The 19,235-nt window shown below is 49.2% G+C and overlaps 2 protein-coding genes across 3 annotated transcripts in view; both read right to left on the bottom strand.

Moving 5' to 3' along the window:
• Window positions 1-193: 193 nt before the first annotated feature.
• lgmn (legumain) lies at window positions 194-8,758 on the bottom strand. Of its 2 annotated transcripts, none has more exons than XM_047046689.1 (14): window positions 8,660-8,758; window positions 6,965-7,113; window positions 6,513-6,610; window positions 5,458-5,539; window positions 5,141-5,223; window positions 4,934-5,009; window positions 4,496-4,558; window positions 4,322-4,388; window positions 2,811-2,929; window positions 2,396-2,485; window positions 2,018-2,227; window positions 1,353-1,517; window positions 794-861; window positions 194-705 (listed from the first exon to the last, which is right to left on the bottom strand). In XM_047046689.1, exons 2-14 carry the CDS (start codon window positions 7,103-7,105, stop codon window positions 663-665), a joined length of 1,305 nt encoding a protein of 434 aa, XP_046902645.1. In that variant the 5' UTR covers window positions 7,106-7,113; window positions 8,660-8,758; the 3' UTR covers window positions 194-662. The 2 variants fall into 2 exon arrangements, with proteins under 2 accessions (XP_046902645.1, XP_046902635.1); XM_047046679.1 differs by lacking the exon at window positions 8,660-8,758 and adding an exon at window positions 7,509-7,611.
• A 125-nt stretch (window positions 8,759-8,883) lies between these two features.
• The window catches only part of pcnx1 (pecanex 1), an 11,261-nt gene continuing 909 nt past the window's right edge, over window positions 8,884-19,235 (bottom strand). Inside the window, exons 2-23 of the mRNA XM_047051528.1 lie at window positions 19,050-19,221; window positions 18,287-18,378; window positions 17,830-17,939; window positions 17,505-17,610; window positions 17,299-17,391; window positions 17,049-17,199; window positions 16,715-16,856; window positions 16,107-16,284; window positions 15,652-15,760; window positions 15,378-15,507; window positions 15,223-15,281; window positions 14,655-14,870; window positions 14,213-14,466; window positions 13,608-13,838; window positions 13,336-13,436; window positions 12,967-13,117; window positions 12,547-12,777; window positions 11,550-11,824; window positions 10,889-11,070; window positions 10,286-10,704; window positions 9,843-9,983; window positions 8,884-9,493 (exon numbers count right to left, since the gene is read on the bottom strand). Coding sequence (XP_046907484.1) covers window positions 9,353-9,493; window positions 9,843-9,983; window positions 10,286-10,704; window positions 10,889-11,070; window positions 11,550-11,824; window positions 12,547-12,777; window positions 12,967-13,117; window positions 13,336-13,436; window positions 13,608-13,838; window positions 14,213-14,466; window positions 14,655-14,870; window positions 15,223-15,281; window positions 15,378-15,507; window positions 15,652-15,760; window positions 16,107-16,284; window positions 16,715-16,856; window positions 17,049-17,199; window positions 17,299-17,391; window positions 17,505-17,610; window positions 17,830-17,939; window positions 18,287-18,378; window positions 19,050-19,221 — 3,684 coding nt within the window. The 3' untranslated portion in view covers window positions 8,884-9,352. The remainder of the gene's footprint in view (window positions 9,494-9,842; window positions 9,984-10,285; window positions 10,705-10,888; window positions 11,071-11,549; window positions 11,825-12,546; window positions 12,778-12,966; window positions 13,118-13,335; window positions 13,437-13,607; window positions 13,839-14,212; window positions 14,467-14,654; window positions 14,871-15,222; window positions 15,282-15,377; window positions 15,508-15,651; window positions 15,761-16,106; window positions 16,285-16,714; window positions 16,857-17,048; window positions 17,200-17,298; window positions 17,392-17,504; window positions 17,611-17,829; window positions 17,940-18,286; window positions 18,379-19,049; window positions 19,222-19,235) is intronic.

Here is a 19,235-nt window from a genome sequence, read left to right as displayed (position 1 = left end):
CTTCATGATCTATCGCTATAACGGTATCACATATATCACAGTAAGTTAGTATGCATCCATTTGAACAAGTCTTTAACCCCAAAAGTTAAAATGAAGTAATGCAATTAATTTTGTTGCACACACACACATACTGTGTCCACAAGAATAACAAAATTAGGAGGACAAGATCACACAAAGAAAAATATATTTTATCAGCCGTTTTAGAGTGCAGATTTTATTTCCAGATCTCAGCGACATCATCATTGCCCCATGGACCTTCACGTTGCGTCTACATGTCAGTAGCATTCATCCCAGTCACACGTGAGTACGCCCCCCACCACACAACAGCTCCGTGGGCTACACAGCCCTCCAGCTGCCTGTCAGCATTATTCTCTTAGGTTTGGACTTAAAATCAAGAACAGAACATTCAACTCAGATACTCTCACAGCGACATAGTGCATATATCATCATCATCATCAATGGTTTTAAAAAGAGCAATAAAATCAAACAAAAAGCATTGAAGAAAAAAAAGGAAGTGTATTCGCAGTGTGATAAAAAAAGACCCTTTGTGATCATCAACTTGATTCCTCATCAGTGCAGAGCGAAGCTCATCTCAGCCCCTCATAGACCAGACACGGCGAACGGACGACCACCTCCGGTGTGTTCACTTGCACACGCGCCGCCTACATCCTGAAGTAACACACGTAGTCCATGGCTTTGAGGATCCTGAGGGGTAGGGAGGAAGCAGAGGGTCAAGCCGCGAGCAGCCGCTGGCTTCCTCAAGTGATTGTGGGCGGGTCGCCCCGGTCCTTACCTGTCTGCTGGGTGGCCCGCCTCGCACAGGTTCACCAGGGCAAACAGATGTCTGAGGGCGTACTCGTACTGAAACACAGGAAAACACAAACAGTATGTGAGGTCAACGAGATACCAACTCAGACAGAATCCACGTAAACAGGAACATACACTGGAAACATGCATGTCAGAGGGGTGATAGTGGTTTCAGAGCTCTATATAGGAGAATGTATGCATGTCTCTTTCCTACAGGGTCTTTTTATGACCGTTTTAAGAAGACTGCTGTCCACAGTATGCTAATGTCTGTGGGTGGTTGTGTTTAACAAAGCATTTGATTGACTGTAAATAAGAACCAAAACCCATGCAAAAAGCCAGTGGTTGCCCCCCTGTGAAACCTGTATTGTTGGCTGGGTTTCTGTTTAATCACTGGGACTCTGTTCCATTTCTGAGGAAGTAGGTAAGGCTGATAAGCATTCTAGAACGTGTGGTCAAGAGGACTTTTTGAATGTCCCTCGGGGGGGGGGGGGGGGGGGGGGGGGGGGGGGGAATCTGAGTAAACGTCTAGAATCTTGGGCGTGTACCTCCATGGTGTGCCAGTTGAAGCAGTGAGTCTTGTAGTGGTGCACTGCAGCCTTGTAGCACTGGTGCTGGGTCAACTCCAGCCGCTCACTCAGGACCTTCTGGACCTGAGCTCCTGCCACCATCTCCACCACCCTCCGCATGGTCTCAGCCAGCACATCCCTCACCTGGGACACAAGCCAACATCCAGCTCACAGGGCGGGGCGGACAGTGTCACAGGAGGGGACAGGGTCTGGACTGCTCGCTGCTAACGTGTACGATCACATCCATGTGATGCTCGAGTGGCCGCGGCAGCGATACAATCTCATATGTGTGATTACAACCTAACCAATACAAAGCCTGCAGTTGATGCAACGATCACACGTTGGAAAGTAAATAAAAAGTTAATCAGTTTGACATTGGCAAATGTTTGACTCGATTTTGTAACCTTGCTTCAACGGCCCAATCACAACCCCATTCTGGAACAGCTGTTTGTCTCCTTAGACTGGGGTGACCGTGCTTAAAAGGTTAATGGACATTCGATTTTTAGTATCCCTTCAATTCCACTGACCTCCTGGACCGTGCTAGTTCAGCTGCTGTGACCCCCTCCCCCAGCATCACTAAAGCTCTGCTCTGCTCATCCATGTTTAATATCAAGATAGAGGCGTGAATTCATCTCTCGTGTTACCTTGATGTGTTGGCTAATCTGCTTGGCGTATCCCTTGGCAGCATTAATGTCATTGGTGGACATGAACTTCCTCTTGAGGATGGCGAGAGGGACGTCAGGGCTGGGGGTCAGGTCTGGGTCAGCCACAGGCTGCAGGGTCATAGAGGGAGCGGGGCTGGAGTCAGCCTTGGGGTTCCCCTGGAACGCCATCACCTTCATGTGGGCCAAGGTCTGGACAGGAAACACAGAAAAAGGGGTTAAACATTTATGCCATTATTAGATATAGGTCAAATAAACATTTCAAGTTTAGGTTAACATTATAATACAATAATATTGTATTTATAAGTACTGTATTGAACAATTCCATACATTTTCTTTTTCATGAACAGTAGTTCCTACCTTGTTGCCAAACTGCATGACGTGACTGGTGTTGGTGTGGCTCCTTACAATCTTAAACTGCTTCATGAGGGTTTCCTTGGTCAGGTCCTCCTGTGAAACAAACACCCAACAGATGATTGATCCGGGCAGAACGCGCATCTTCTCTTCCTCGTACACCACTAACAAAAGCCATTCAAGGAGACGCAAGTCCTCAAACTGTGCGATGTGAACCTCACACGGCAGGAAGCATAGAGAAAGAAAGTCTAGTGCTATAGCAACAGGCTTGCTTATGATGGGATATAAAAGGAGGGGGGGAGGGGGGGCTGAAATGATTTCCCATTTTCAACGTGGATCCTGACTGAAACAGTTTGAGCAGGGGGGGTGAGACAGCAGGAGGGTAAGACAGCAGTGTGAACGGGGGGATGAGACAGCTCACCAGGTCGGAGTCCTCCATCCAGTTGACGCTGTACCAGTCTCCCAGGTAGGTGTCCCTCTTCTCATCGTAGTAGCAGGCGTAGGAGGACTCATGGGAGTTGGCTGCAGTGGTCGCGTACACTGTAGAGCACAGATGACAGACGAGACGTGAACAGAGTCCATTCAAACTGAGTACAGCAGAACAGAACCGTGTGCAGCACTTTAATGATGCTGGTGGGAAACTGCAGTGTTACAGTAGCAGAGTCAACAACGGTTAAATATGTTCTATGAATCTAAAATGTACAGGATAAAGTAGTGCTGGTTGTCTTTAGCATGGCTAGTGAAAACAAACATGCTTAGTTGGCGTAAAACACAAGGGCAGGGGTCAGGTATGTTATGGTGGAGCTGTCTGATGTAGCCTCTCCAGACAGGAGACCAGAGGAAGGGTTGAAGATGGCTGCCCGGGAGGGCCAAGACACTGTGAACCCATGGTGGCTTAGAATCGCCTAGCTGCTCCATCTCCCCATCACCATGACCAGTGCCGGTCCTTCCTATAGGCGACATAGACAGCCGCCTAAGGCGGCATGAAGAGGGGGGCTGCAGTTTCCAAAAGTGCATCAATTTAAATGAACCCTCCAGATGTCCTTGAGTTTCAAATGCACTACCAGCAGAGGGCGCCAACCCAGCACGTCATGTGTCTATGTTGGGGTTGAAAAGGGGAGGGGGGGGGGGGGGCGGTGTAGGTAAACCTCGCCTAGGGCACCAAATGTGCTAGGACCGGCACTGACCATGACAACGTGACCTTGATCTGTGAGGTACAGGGTTGTGAGTGTCACATGGGCTCCAGCAGAACTGCCGACATCAGACACAGACTAGACCAGCGGGAGGAGGGATAGTCCCAGTCACCACCCCAGGGGTTCAAGTGAAGAAACATCCTGAGCCAGCTTGTTTTTGTCTTCTGCTAGTTTTCTACACAGGGTGACCAGTGGATAAGAAATTGTGAATGACAAGTCATGTTCCGCAATAAATGTGTAAACGTATTTTTAAGTCACACACATGGTCGGTCATAGACAACAGTGTGTCAGCTGGAACAGTTGCTCCCGGCAACGTTGTGGTAAGTTTGAGTGCACGGGCAGCGGCTCTATGACATGACGAGCAAGCACTTTCTTACCGCTGCACCAGGTTCTCTTAGTTTCGTCTCTACCTTCTTCTGTCCAGGCCCAGCGCCATTTATTTTGGAGTCATGTATCTATATGGGTAGGACATCATCTCCAGGCTTCATGAATATTCGCTCCATGCTTTCACCGACAACGCTAACGTGACGTATGGATCTCATTCACACTGTGTTGCCAGGACCCGCCCTGCTCTGCTTCTGATAGGCTTGTAACGTTAGTTGTAGCTGCGTTCCTCTCATATGATTGGTAGGGGAAATCAATTGACTCGAATATATTAAACCGCATGCAAGTCCCCCCCCCCCAAAAAGTAGGCTTTATGGAACAGGCCCCAGGGGTCATAAGGTCAAGAGCCACTCACCGTCTATGTCGGCAGGCAGGCTGCTCATCATCGATCCAGACTCACAGGCCTCAATGTAGAACACCATCTGAGCATGAGGAGCAGAAACCAGTTAGACCTGTTCATCCTCTCACCTTCCACCATAGTGTCACCTGACAGCAGTTAAGACGTGTTTTGCAAAGAGATAACTGGCACCTTTTGGTACATTTTATTCTCACGCATGTAGGTAATGGCACTCATGAGGTCATCAACATGAAGCTGTGGAGAGAAAAACACATGAACTTCCCCAAAAAACAATCTATAGGATCAGGATATATCTAGATTGCTGTTCCAAACAATGTTTATGTGCTTGCTGTGAAGGTAAGCAAACAGTCAGCTGATCTGACAAGGTCTTGAGCAACACTCAGAGAGACGCCTCATGACACATCCCCCAAAAAACGAGTCACGAGTTGCAGAGCATAGATTCGCCTTAGCTCAGCTGAAATCTCACTTTTTATGACAAAACTCGAGATTTAAGAGGGAGAAAAAGAGACGTGGCCAGTAATGTGGACCATGGGACAGAACTGGGTCATCCAGCCATGGCCTGGTCATGGACAAACACAGAATTGGACAGGAAGTTCAAAAAGTGCTTACATCATCATCGGGGAAGGCCAGAATACCAGGTGCACCGTGATCAGTGAAGTACACAAACACATGATCATTGGGACCGCTGCCAAAAGGAAGTAATGTAAATCAGAACAATGGAGGTTTCATTTTTCTTTTCTTACCCCAAGTAGCCCTGAATGGATTTGCACAGTTAAACTGTTCACATCTCCCTTCTATTCTGTACATGTTACTTGCCTCTTAAGCACCTTGCCAGAACCGCCCTTGACACTAGCAGAGTCTCCTTTCAGAACAGCCAGGAAGTTCGCTGGTGTCACAGCCTTTAGGAGGAAACAGGGTTATGAGGATACAAAAAGACAGTTCAACATGAAAGCCTTGATTAACGTGAAACACTATCGGATGATGCGTTTTGTATGTATATGTTCTCTCCCCGTGGTTTTACGTCTGGTCTGCTGTAATTCCACAATTTCTCTTTTTGGATCAATAACCTACCTACTTAAGACTGTCTGCTAACTGAATAACTGTGATTTCAGAAGGTGTTGAGGTGAACTCACGTCCCCTGTGTAGTCCTTGGGGACTCCCTTGTACACGTCTGTCCCGTTGGGCCTGTTGATCACTACCCCTGGGGTGGGATTACTGGGAACAAACAAGAATATCACCATGTCTGCTGGAGGAGGGGGACAGGCTGACAAACAAGTCATGTTGACACAAATCTCTCCATTCTGCTCGTCACCATAGATCCAGCAAGACAACCACATTCAGGCCTTTACAGACACAATCTTCTTTACAGCATCAATGATCAGGTGACTGGTCACGCCCATGCTGACTCCCTTGCATGTGGGCCAGTATCACTTCCTCACCCCTTTATTACGACCAGACCACCTTCTTATGACTATGCCTTTCCTTTTTAGGTGGACTGTCACGTTGAGACAAATCTACCACAACGATCAACTACTTTCAGCTCAGCAGACTGACAGTGTTTTAGCTTCTATCAAAAATGTTTTATATCATATTTATTACCCTATCTCAAGACCCCCCACATGCAAGACGCCACGTCCATCATGCTATCCTCTTTTTACATTTTATTAACAGGTAAATTTTAACCCAGATTGTTGGTGGAAAGCAATAAAACCATACCATAAATGACACGAGGAAATATAGACTACTGACCTACATAGAATCAATACAATCAAAATGAATCACAGCAAGTCAGTGTTAAAGTGCTTAATTGCCCACTATTAAGTCAGAACAACTCCGACAAACGTTCTAATCTTCTACAAAGTCTAGATTTGATTGAAATTCAACCGAATTCCCATTCGTACAGGGTTCGCTTAAATGAGTTCCTTGTGACTTCCACCAACTGTCTCTGTAGCTTCTCTCTGAGCCCAGGTTGTTAACGGCCTGGCTGTCAAACCGTCCTCACACACAGGACCTGAGCCTACAACCACAGCAAACCCTCTTGGTTTCCTAACTCCTAGGGACACAGAACACTCTTCACCAGAGTACATTCAATAAAAACACACTTAGCCTCCATAAACTGGAGTTCACCCTCAGGGGAAGAGCAGTTAGCAGGAAAAACGAAACACAAGACACACGAAACTGTACTCACTCCTCATTATCTGCCAGGTCGTCGTACATCATCACCACGATCTGTTCGTCGGGGATTCCATTCTTATGGACTATCTGGTAAGCATGGCAAGCATCTGCCTGAAGGGAAGAGCACAGAGTATCAGGCAGTGTTATAACAAGGTCCAAACACACTGAGTTACACCAACAACGTGTGGTTTCATGGTTTCAGACCTACAGACAGTAGAACTGTTCATCCTCTAAAGATTGGTGGTTTATACACACTGCATGATAGTCTTATAGGTATAGTCCCTACTATCAAGAGATCAATAACATGGAAAGTCACTCTCTCAAGCACAGGCAGCTGAAGGAAATACACAGGACAGCACCAACAGTCTATAATACTGTCATTCCTCATATGATAGTGACAATGTGTGAGATTAATTTAGACTGTGCTTACGCTCCAACTTGCCGTTTTGATATATCGATTCTTACCTGATGTCTGTAGTTGTACCAGCCATTGGAGCCAGCAACAATCACCACCCAGTTTTTACCATTTTCCGGCTCCTGCGTTGGAAAGGCACTGCCCATCAGGGCCAGGCTCAGGCCCAGCAAGGCTACGGTAGACGTCAACATTCTTCCTCCTGAAAAGTAATTTAATCTGGACATCAAACCATACTGTTCCTTCATACATGCAAAGCTATGTTTGTGTTTGTCGCTGGCATAAGATACAGCATTATCAATTCAAACCTGATAATAACCAGCTAAATTGTATTTGCACTCCCTGTTAAATAGCACACGCGGCTGTAAACATTCCAGTGTCATATGACTTCGCTGGCAGTCTGTGGGACAGTTAGCTAGCCACTGCTATTAAGAGTTAGCATAGCTAGACTAGCTAGCTATCCAGTTAAATCCTAGAAATCCCATGGAAAACATTCGCTGCAAAACAGCGCTGTGGTAAATAACAGAAATATCTGACACAATCTCCACAACAGCACTTGTGATACGCTATGTTTTTGCAATTTCAAGCACCAGTTACCTCAATCCTGTATTGCTGTCGGAATGAGTCTCTAAACTTGCCACCAGCTCTTTTATGTAAACATTTATTGAGATTTGCTTGAAAGCCAATCAGATTGGCAAGAGGGCGGGACATGACTGAACAAAACACATGATGCCTGGTCATGTGCTTTACCACCAAAATCTTTGTCCCTTCTAATAGATTACTGGTGCCCATGTGTAGGCTACAACTATTTGTAGACGGTAACAAAGCTTCAATTGAAAATGTAAAACATACCTTTTAATAAGGCCAGTGTTCTTGAAACGGGACTTTTGAATATGTTTTATCTACCGACAATAACAAACAACAGTACATGTACGCCTATTTCAAATGAAATCTTTAGTGTCATTAACTTTTTAACAGCGAGGTGTAGGTTTTGAACAATCATTAAGAAAGTCACATGATATGCAGGCGCTGTATATAGTAAATGGTGCCCAAGCACAGCACAATGTTTAAAAAAAATATATATATACAGACACACATATATATATATATATATAAAATAGACCCCCCAAAAATGTGTACTCTGCTTGAGCACCAGTTACAAGATACAGCGCCTGTTTATCATGTGACTTTCTTAATGATTGTTCAAAACATACACATGCTCAGCAGATAAATGGCTGACTGTGGCACAGGGACTTTCTCATGACCATGTTTGTACAGTAACTGTAACTGATAAGAAAAGCCCTCAAGCTTGTAGAGATACAAATTCCAGTTAGTTTGGAAATTACAGTGAACAAAAAACAACAGCGATGAATCAAATGCTTTTTTATTTCTCCATATAGAAAAGAATTAAGTTAAATAGGGAAAGTCAAAAGTTCGGCGTCCTGTTTTCAACCGATGGTCCGTGATACATTAAACGTTTGTCCCATAAATGAAAAAAGATGTAACAAAATGTAAATACCATGTTCACAGTAATAAATATTCAAAACAAAATCTTTTGTACATTGACATATAATATATAATCATATATATATAATCATATGTGGTAAAAACTTTTTTCAAGTTTATCAAACATAAAATGATCAAACAAAAATGGCTGAATAACAGAATGATTGACTGCATTTATTCATTCCCAAGGCATTGGTAACCATGGCCATTCAGAGTTTGTAATAAATAAAATGTGATATTACCTCAAGATTGTAGTGCGTCACTGTAAAATAAAATACAAAAATCATAGTGCAAGTTTTTTTTCTCTTTAGCAAAATACTCTTGCAATTTCCAAACTAAACAAACAGGAATGACAATGAGAGTGAAACGTGTTGAGCAGCAGCACGCCCTGAACAACATTGTCAGTTCCTCTGAAGTCTTGGCAGCAAAGAAAATGCTTTCGCATAATGTGGAACCGTGGTCATTACTCAATGCCAGGTTTTTTTGGCAAGTTAATTCAAGACAAAACAACAACAAAACTCAAAAAAATCTTTGCAGTTTACACTCAGATCTGTCAGGATCAGGCATCAAACTTGTTCCGAGTTTGATTAAACATTTTGCAAGTCTGTGTGTACACATGCCTGTGTTCATCTGTCAACATGATAAAAAGAAATGCATAGAAAAGAATATTGACCAGTGGCAATGCTCAACCTAAAAGGGTAAGCTGTCATGCAGCATTGTGCGAGACACGCAGAGCAAGGCAGACAGATGTAGAACGACTGTCTTTTCATGAGTGACTGCCTCTACTTGCACTTTTCCCTGGCTTCCTGTCCCCCTCTGAAAACAGGAAACGAGGAGGGGGGGACTCCTCCTGTTTCCTGCTGGCCTGCAGGTGGCGCTGTCCTGCTCCCAGCCAGCAGCCCTGGATAAGTTTCCAATCTGGAGGATGAGGCGAGTCACACCTCTGCTCCCAGCTCTATGACCCCAGTCTCAATGATGGGCACCAGCTTGTCTTCCACCTGGACCAGCAGGATGGTCTTGTCGATATGGGAGCGGCCGGCTGGTTCCCGGCTGCAAGGCACCCACCGGTGAATAACCTGCGGCACAGACAGGGTGAGCCAGGTTGAAGGGAAGAGGGAGAGAGAGCGAGAGAGAGACAAGTTAGGACAGGGCGGGTGAGCCAAGCAGAGGGCAGCCATGATGATAAACAGATATGAAGAGAAAGAAAGATGTATGGAGTCAAGGAGTGAGAGAAGAAAAACGAGAGTACAAAAAACTAAAATGAGTGAGCAAAAGACCGAAAAAAACAAAACAGAAATATGGAAAGAGAAACCACACACATACAATGGGACACAAATAATGTGTATGCGTGGCCTTCGCTGAATGAGCAAGAAAAGAAGCCAGAGAGAGCCATGCTGGTGCTAAGTGAAGGTTCTGTGTACTCACATGTCCCTCCATGCCCTCCAGGGGGCTCCAGTCCCTCCAGCAGGTCCTTCCTGCCCTCAGCCTCATGGTTTCGTCAGGCCACTGCAGCTCCTTACGCTTCGACAGGTTGATGTTCTCCAGAACCTGGTTCACGTCCATGATCTGGGACAAAGGGCACACAGGTCCGCATTAGTTGCCACAAACTGCTGGTGTAAATCATTATGGAATAACTGGAGTATTACTAAAAGTTATTCTATATTAAATCTTAGTATGAAATATATATATATATATATATATATTTCATACTACTATATATTATAATATATATATATATATATATATATATATATATATATATATATATATATATATATATATATATATATATATATATATATATATATATATATGAAAGCTTGCTCTGAGATAGTAAATGGATGATCAGAAGAGCCAGGCTTCCTAACCTGCACCCTATAGGAGATATCCTCCCTGCGCACAGAGGAGAGGGTGGGGTTGTGCTGGTGGGGGTGGGGGTGCTGGCTGAGGGGGTCTCCCACGGCGCTGCCCAGCCCGTCGCTCCCCAGCAGTCCCACCAGGGTGTGGCGCTTGCAGGGCGGGATGCTGTGGCTGGAGAGAGAGGCGGAGGGCCCGGCCGGGTCGGGGCCGGGGCCCAGGCGCAGCTGCAGGGAGGTGGGCAGCGTGCGCAGGGACAGCTGGCTGGTGGAGGAGCGCCGGCAGGGCTCCAGGCCCGTGGCGGAGGTGCGGAGCGACGAGTGGCGGCTGCTGCTGTAGCGGTAGGAGGACGACTGGCTGGCCACGGAGGCGCGGGCTGGGGACTGGCGCACCAGGCCAGACTGCACCGACTGGGAGCTCTGACTGGTGCCTGAGGAACGTTTACACAGACTCAGCATCACCCAGCTAACACTGTTAGATCTTCAGATCGAACACAGACGTGCTGCTCAGCATGAACCAGGTCATGTGTGCATTTGTATGAGCATGTGTGGGAGTTTAGGAGCGTGTGTGTAGTTGAGTGTGCGTCTGTGTGAGTGTGTGTGTGTAGTTCTCACCCAGGGAGTGTGGCTGGTAGGCCAGGGGAGGGGCCGGTCCGGACCCCCCTCCTTGGGACATGGAGCTCTGCTGGGAGTCACTCACCCCCGTCCCGTTCCCGCTGGCGCATGACAGGCCCCCTGCTTCTGAGTCCTCAATGTTCCCCCCGCTGTTACAGCCCGCGCCGCAGCCCTTACGCAGCCTGGTGGGGCAAGAAATCACCATTACACTACATCAACATGAACAACCACTATTACACGACAACAACATGAACAAACTTCAGATATGTTCCATCAACATGAACAGACATGAATGGCCGGGTTTCCCAGGTTCTAAGAGCGCTCTCGAACGCACTCAGAACGTTCTTAAGAAGATCTTAGCGTTAGGAGCTTCTTAACGAATCTGGGAAACCCGGCCATTTTGTGATAATTAATAAACTGCTGTTCCATTCCATTACATTTAATGAATTCAAAAAGCCAAACTTTTGTTTTGTTTGAGACCACCAATATAAACATTAATAAACAATGTCTACCATGAATATTAATAATTGTTATATCCCATTAAAAAGAATAAATAATGTTGATATATTCCATGAAATTCTTAAACAAATGTAATTGCAGTGGAATAAGACAGGTATTCCGTTGAGCCACAGATGCTAAACCAATTGGGAGAGAACCGGACCTGTGCCAGGTGTTGACAATGAAGTTCCGGATGTTTCCGCCGCTGATGGGCCCCCCCAGCACATGTCCCAGCTGGGGGTGAGAGTTGCAGTAGGAGGTGGTAAGCGGGGACACGTAGATGGGGTAGCCGATGGGCTGGTCGCACGATGAGTTGATCATGTTCCGCAGCGCCTGCTTGGCGTTCTGGATGCTTCCACGCTCCGGGTTCCTGTTCCTCAAAAACACCAGCTCCTGCTGCTGGCCCGCCCACAGCCCCCGCACACACTCCTTATTTACCTACAAACACACCCGCACAGACACACACACCCGTACAGACACACAAGCTGGTTAACATACTGAAACAATTTGAGATCCACCGGCTTAATCAACTGTCCAGGCACCATTATTTCATTTCCTTCACTGTTTCCCAGCTGTTAGTTCTGTCCTCTTACTGTTACCTAGCTGCTAGCTTTGCCCTCTCACTGTTACCTAGCTGTTAGCTCTTCCCCCTAACTGTTACTTAGCTTTTAGCTCTGCCACCTATTTATTATTTAGCTGTTAGCTCTTCCCCCCAACTGTTACCTAGCTGCTAGCTCTTCCCCCTAACTGTTACCTAGCTGTTAGCTCTGCCACCTATTTATTACTTAGCTGTTAGCTCTGCCCTCTTAACTGTTACCTAGCTGTTAGCTTTGCCCTCTTAACTTTTACCTAGCTGTTAGCACTGCCTTCACTGTTCATCCATACCATTTCAGAGGTCTCTCTGTCTCTCTGTCAGTCCCCAGGCCTCCTGTCCAGGCTGGTCTCACTCTCCTGTAGGGGAAAACTAGACCTCTCACACTGTCTTTTTCTCACTCTCTCTATCCCTCTTCCTCGCTCTGGCTTTCTCACTCACTTCCTCTCCTGTAGATTAAAATGGAATTGTCTTTTGATGTGGACTGTTCGTCTCTCTCTCTCCCTCCCTGTCCCTCCTCCTCTCCCCCCCTCCCTGTCCCACCTCCTCCCCCCTCTCCGAGGCGCACCTTGATGACCCTGAAGCTGAGGAACCGTCTGTTGAGCATGATGATCTTGTACTCGTTGGTGCCCTCGTCCAGGACGTGTCTCAGTGCCAGCAGCGAGGGCGAGTTGGACAGCACGGCGCTGCGCCACGCCGGGTCGCCCTCGTGGGCGATGACCAGGTTCTGCTGGTGGGACGTGATGGCCTGGAACAACACCGCCGGCTCCTCGTACTCGTCTGGGGACGTGAAGTGATCCTGAGGGGAGACCGGAGGGTGAGACACGGAGACAAGGGGGCTCGGTGGAGGAATGGCTTCATACATCAGGCCTGATATACATTCAGAAGTGGGATTTAAATCCAGGACGGGTGCACAGAAGTGGGTTCTCCTAAACTACAAGCCTTCAGAAGCGGGTCGCCTCTTCAGCGGTGGAGGGGAGGAGCTCACCTGGTGCAGCTTGAGGGACATGCGGATCCCAGGAACCACCACCTTCCTCAGGAGTTCCATATCTGCAAAGATCCACTCGTCCCTCACCGAGGAGATGCGGAAGTCTCCCTTGAAGAGCGCATGCAGGCCGTACAGGAAGGACTCCAAGTTACTGAGTGGGGAGAGAGGGAGAGAAGAGGATGCTAAAGAAAGGGAAATAACGCATCATTTACGCAATGAACCCTCAAAACAACACTAACCAACACAACCAAAGGTTTTTTTTATGCAATGACTTCCTTAGAGGAGGGGATTACCTGGTGTCTGTTGTCTGACCGCTGAGTGTGCGTGTTTGTGTGACAGGACAGTGGGTGCAGGCGTGAGTGTGGGTACCTGGACATGTGGTGGGCTGCGGTTCCCAGGGCCCTCCTGCCCAGCACACAGAGACCGAAGCACAGCAGCACCAGAGATGAGTCCTTCTCACTGTCCAGCGGCTGGAGACACGAGGGGGGAGGGCCCAAGATGGGAGAGAGAAGAGGGAGAAGGAAAGTGAGAGAGCTCCGGGTCTTAAAACGCATTGGATCCCCCTCAGATCTCCTCAAACCTAACGTGATGAACCACTTCTGATCGATGATATTAAAGTGTCGCGACCCCAGATATCAAACCTTGGCTCTCCTTGAGTTGCAGTACTGGATCCAGGCGAGGTACACCACACAGAAGCTGTCCCTGGAGATGCCTGCCAGCCGGTGGTCGTAGTCCTCGTCGATGTTGGGGTTGAAGGTGGGGTCCAGGTCCACGTAGTTGCGCTCTCCGCAGCCCCGCAGGCCCTCCCTCACACTCTCGTTGGCCAGCCAGTCCTCCAGCCTGGGTGACGCCAGCACGTAGTATATGATGCCCTGAGCACAAGAGAAGAACAGCGTGGTGATGATGCAGGTAGAGGTATACAGTACAGGTGTGACAGGTGTGACAGGTGTGACAGGTGTGACAGGTGTGACAGGTGTGACAGGTGTGACAGGTGTGACAGGTGCACTAGAGCAGTGATTCTCAACCCTGGTCCTCAAGTACCCCCTGTCCTGCCTGTTTTAGATGTTTCCCTGCTCCATCACTCCTGATTAAAATGCATGTTTGTATGTCAGGCTTCTATAGAGCTAGATAACGACCCATTCATTTGAATCAGATGTGTTGGAGCAGGGAAACATCTAAAACAGGCAGGACAGGGGGTCCCTGAGGACATGTTTAAGAATCACTGCACGAGAGAGTGACAACTCACCTTGACGTAGTAGGTGGTGAGGATGCGTCGCAGGTCGAACACCTGGAGCATTGAGGCGGCGCTGTTGTCTGTGATGCTGTATCCTTCCAGGACGTACTTGGTGACCAGGACCTCCCAGGCCAGCCAGCGCTGGCCGAAGGCCGCGTTGAAGGACAGCAGGTGGGGCATGTGGCCGGGCTCACAGCAACAGCACGCCTCGTCCTCCTCCACGCCCTCCGTGATGGCCTCCACCTCCCTCTGCTGGCAGTACGTACCTGGCAGGGCCCAGAAAAACATTGGTCACCTCCACTCAGAGACAGCTGTGAGAATGATTAAGTAGCTAGTCACTAATCAGTCAGCCACCAACCAGTTCTTCATTAGATTGTCGTTTATTAAGCAGTCAATCTTCCCTCCCTCCCTCCCTCCCTCACCCCCCCCCCCCCCCCCCCCCCCCCCCCCTTACCCCTGAACTCCAGGCCTCGGAGCTGGAAGGTGACCAGGCCGTTGCCCGTCTCGATGATGTGCACCAGGGCGTTGAGGTAGTCGGAGGCCAGGATGAAGCAGTCCCCGGTGGTGTAGTTCCCCCAGCGGCCCAGCAGCAGGTCCCCGCTCAGGCTGTGCTGCAGCGAGCGCGTCAGGTGCTCGTAGAAGATGGAGTTCAGGTTGTTGTCGTCAGAGCCTGGGGGGAGGAGGGCGGAAAGGAAGCTTCATAAAAAGGGGGCCATTGCATCTGGAAAGTGGGAGTTTGTTTGTTTGAATAAGGGAGAGGTCTTCAACCCTGGTCCTCAGGGACCCCCCTGCCCTACATGTATTAGATGTTTCCCTGCTCCAACACACCTGATTCAAATGCATGCTCATTATCAGGCTTAGAGAAAGACCCATTCATTTGAATCAGGTGTGTTGGCGCAGGGAAACATCTAAAACATGTAGGGCAAGGGGGTCTCTGAGGACCAGGGTTGAAGACCTCTGGAATAAAGGAGCCCATTTAACAGTCTGGGATGATGATGTGAGAGGGTTATCTTGCCCCCAACCTGGGTTGCGATCCAGCTGGGAGGCCAGGCGAGTGTTGGAGTGGTCGACTCTCTTGGTGCTGAAACGGCAAACGGTCACATCAGAAACACATCAGAAACACTGACAGACACCCGCCCCCTGAAGGGAGCACCCGTGACGAGACAGGAGATCGTACTTGTAGTCCCTCTCCCAGAACTTGACGGGGCGGACGTAGGAGGTGATGAAGATGGCACTGCCCAGGAAGGGGTTGAGAGGCGTGGAGAACACCGCAGACACCAGGGCCTGAACGAACAGCATGGCAGAGTCTGGGACGGGACGCTGAGTCAAGGATCTTCAAGTCACATGTGACACATCCCATTCAGTCCCCACAGAAGCCATTTGGCGAATCATTTGAAAACTATTTCCGTGACACACAAACCACCGAGTATTTCAGCGAGGAGCGAGGATACGAGGCACGGCGAAGGGCTGGGCGAAGGCGTGGAAGGCGGAGCCCCAGGTGATCTGCCAGGGAGCGATGTAGGTGTAGACAAAACGCAGCTTGTAGAACAGCTCCCACAGCTGCAGAGGACAAAGACAAGGACCATGAGAACTGGGCCCTCTGTGTGACCCTGTGACCTCTCTGTGACCCGGGACATCAATATGAACTCCTACAGCTACAGCCGATGCTAACTCTTCTAGCTGCAGAGAACAAAGACCAGAAGAAGGAGGATGAACCTCTGTATGACCTCTCTATGACCTGGAACCTGTATAAGACCTGGGACGTCTACAAGACCTGTGACCTCTCTATGACCTGTAAATGACAGTACAGTGAACACAGTGTGGCCAAGGAGAAGGGATGGCGTTTTAAACCCGCCCCCTTTTCGGGAAGCGGTGAAGGATTAACCCGACGCGCATGACCTCTGACCTTGCTGAAGACGACAGACATGAGGAAGAGGTCCAGCAGCAGGGTCTCGGAGAGGTGGCGGTAGTCGAAGGTGAAGAAGAGGACAGTGAAGAGGACGGTCACGTACTGGTAGGTGGGGCTGCTGTAGGACGACCGCAGCAGCTTCAGCCCCGCCACGGTGATCATCAGAGCTCCCACCCTGAGGGGGGGTCACACAGGGGTCACACAGGGGTCATACAGGGTTTATGCAAGACCAGAAATGGTTCATATGAGACAACACAGGGTTCATACAAGGTTCCCACAGGGTTCATACAAGAAATCATGAGATTGAATCAGAATTGTATCAAATAAAAATTGGAGTTTTATAAACTAGAAGAGATCATGAATTAACAAGTGAACTCGCAAAAGAAAAAGCAGTTAAATGTTTTGTGGGTTTGTGTTGAATGTAGGACTGAATTGTTCTGGATACCATCATAAATGAAACACTCAACATTAGATTGTGGCTTCTACCCAGTTTAGGTTGACTGAATGCCTGCCAAACTACTGGCTCCATCAACAACTAAAGCAGTATCACTAGAACCAGGAAGTGAGGTGTTCAGGAAGCAGCAGGGGGCAGCAGCAGGACTCACTCAGTGTCCAGCTTGCGAGGGCTGGCCAGCTCCTGGGCACTGCCGCTCAGCTCGTTCAGGATGACCAGGGGGTACAGGACGTTCTTCTCCAGGAACAGCAGCCACACCTGCAGCTTCTCAAACCACATCACATGGGCTGCACCTGGGAGGGAGGGAGGGAGGGCGGGAGGGATGGGAGAAAGAGTGAGAGGGTTGGAGGGAGGGATTGAGGCAGGGAGTGAGGAAGAGAGGGTTTAGGCACTGGCCTGATAAGGATGCTTACAAGATTCTATAGTATGAAACTCCATTCGAAGATTCTATTTTAGGAACCGCCTGGTGTGCTTGGGGGACTCACCCCTGACCTCGAACTGGTAGTACTCCTTGGTTTTGAGCAGGGGGTGTGAGAAGCAGTACCAGGGCAGCTGCTTGCGGGCCTGTGGCAGCAGGTAGTGAGTGAGGAGGCCCACAGCCCCCAGTAGGCCGTAGAGGACGTAGCTGAGGAAAGGCTGGGGGGGGGGGGGGGGGAGAGAGCAGTCACTCCATCAGGAACCACAGGGGACCAGGTCCACGCTGAGCGGTCTGCTCGTGTACCGTGTTGCTATTACCTGCAGCGCTATGAACACTGTGCTGACATGGATGGCAAAGTAGAGCACAGCGATGACCACGCACACAATCAGGTCTGACTGGAGACGCTCGTTCTGTTGGGGGGGGGGAGACGTCATGTTAGGAGGAGGCCTGGCGGGTGGAGGATGGACCACAGCATCAGAGAAAGAGTCTGGACCCGAGGTCTCCTGTTAGATGGTTAACTCACCAGCGAGGCCTTCAGCTTCTCTGGAAGAGGGTCCTGGACCTCAGATAGAGGGTCTTCCGGGTTCTTGTCTTTCAGGTTGGGGAGAATCTTGGACTGCACCAGTGAGCTGGGAGGAGAGGAGAGGCCATGATACTATAACCGACTATCACAGTGTTCAGGGACATGTTGATCCCAGAGGATCGACCGTGAACAGCACCAACGGACGATCTAGAATGTTCCGTTAAGTCGAGACATTCAGCAACAGGCTGATTCAGCTCTTGAGGGGCCCGACCAGCGCTGTTGTGTTTACGTCTACTTATCACCACGGTAACGGGCAGGCGCTCACATGAGGACGGAGGGGTCGCTGCTTTGGCGGCTGAGGTGATAGGAGACGGCCACCAGGAGGCCGCAGAACACCGAGAACAACACCGGGATGTGCTGGGGCTCCCATGTCTCCTGGAGGGACACACACACACACGGACACACACGGACACAGCCACGCACGCAGGTACAGACAGTCACACGCAAACACACAGGGACACAACTATTTTCACTTTGTGGCACATGAAAACAAACTAGTGATGCACCTAAATGAAAACCAAAACGAAACATCCGGATGCACTTGGCTGAAAACCCAAACCGTTCCCTGACTAGCCACCAAAATATGAATACTGTTCGAACATCTAATCCTTGATTTTCCGCGGTGCTTTCCACATGCACTCCTTGTATGTCTCTTTGGATAAAGGGGCCTGCTCAATGAATACAATGGGAAGTGTCTGGTCAGATGGGAGGGTGGAGGTCACCTTCAGGGCTCCGTAGCAAAGGCCGTACAGCAGCGCCACGGTTACGCCACTGCGGAGCACGCTGTAGAGAGCTGACAGGAGACTGGTGGAGGCTGGGGAGCAGATAGACGGATCAGCAGATAGTCAGGTTAGCAGACAGACTGAAGGGGGGGAGGAGACAGAAGGGGGGGGGGGTGCAGACAAACAGGATGGAAGGCAGACAGATATAGAAGGCCGACAGACAGAGACTAAATGGAAGGCAGGCAGACAGACAGGATAGAAAGACAGGATAGAAAGCAGACAGACAGGAAAGAAGGCAGACAGACAGGATAGAAAGACAGGATAGAAGGCAGACAGACAGGAAAGAAGGCAGACAGACAGGCTAGAAAGACAGAATAAAAGGCAGACAGACAGGATAGAAAGACAGAATAAAAGGCAGACAGACAGGATAGAAAGACAGGATAGAAGGCCGAAAGACAGGATAGAAGGCAGACAGACAGGATAGAAGGCAGACAGACAGGATAGAAGGCAGACAGACAGGGTAGAAGGCAGACAGACAGGGTAGAAGGCAGACAGACAGGATAGAAGGCAGACAGACAGACAGACTAGGAGGCAGACTGACAGGAGAGCAAGGTCAGCAGACAGCGCAGCCTCTCAAGCTGGGCAGCTGGTGCAGAGATGACCAGCACTTTGCCCCGGGCTGACTCCCACACGTCTAACCGTGTGAGCGCGTCCTCGCCTGCTCTCCCGGAGGTCAGACAGGCCCGCAGCTGAGAGGACTAACCGTTTCCCCCAAACACGTGGATGTCCAGCTGCTCAAACAGGTACATGAGGAAGGTGTTGACCTGCGGCAGCAGCCCCACGAAGAACACCACAGGAAAGCAGAGCGTGAACACTGTGGACCGAGACAAGACCAGGGTTAGTGTGGGAGCAGGAGGGAGGGTTGGGGTGAAGGTCTACTGTTGGGGCT

The sequence above is a fragment of the Hypomesus transpacificus genome, chromosome 3 (assembly GCF_021917145.1).
Source record: "Hypomesus transpacificus isolate Combined female chromosome 3, fHypTra1, whole genome shotgun sequence".
Lineage (NCBI taxonomy): Eukaryota > Metazoa > Chordata > Actinopteri > Osmeriformes > Osmeridae > Hypomesus > Hypomesus transpacificus.
Note: the sequence above shows the minus strand (reverse complement) of the source record. Positions and strands in the feature narration are given on the sequence as shown.

What these genes read in the sequence shown, in the direction of transcription:
- lgmn (XM_047046689.1), bottom strand. Translation starts at nt 7,105, where the DNA reads ATGTTGACGTCTACCGTAGCCTTGCTGGGCCTGAGCCTGGCCCTGATG. An exon ending in TCTGGCAAGGTGCTTAAGAG is followed by an intron (nt 5,010 to 5,140) that starts GCAAGTAACATG and finishes TCCTTTTGGCAG; the next exon opens with CGGTCCCAATGATCATGTGT. An exon ending in TCAACTGGCACACCATGGAG is followed by an intron (nt 862 to 1,352) that starts GTACACGCCCAA and finishes CCTGTGTTTCAG; the next exon opens with TACGAGTACGCCCTCAGACA.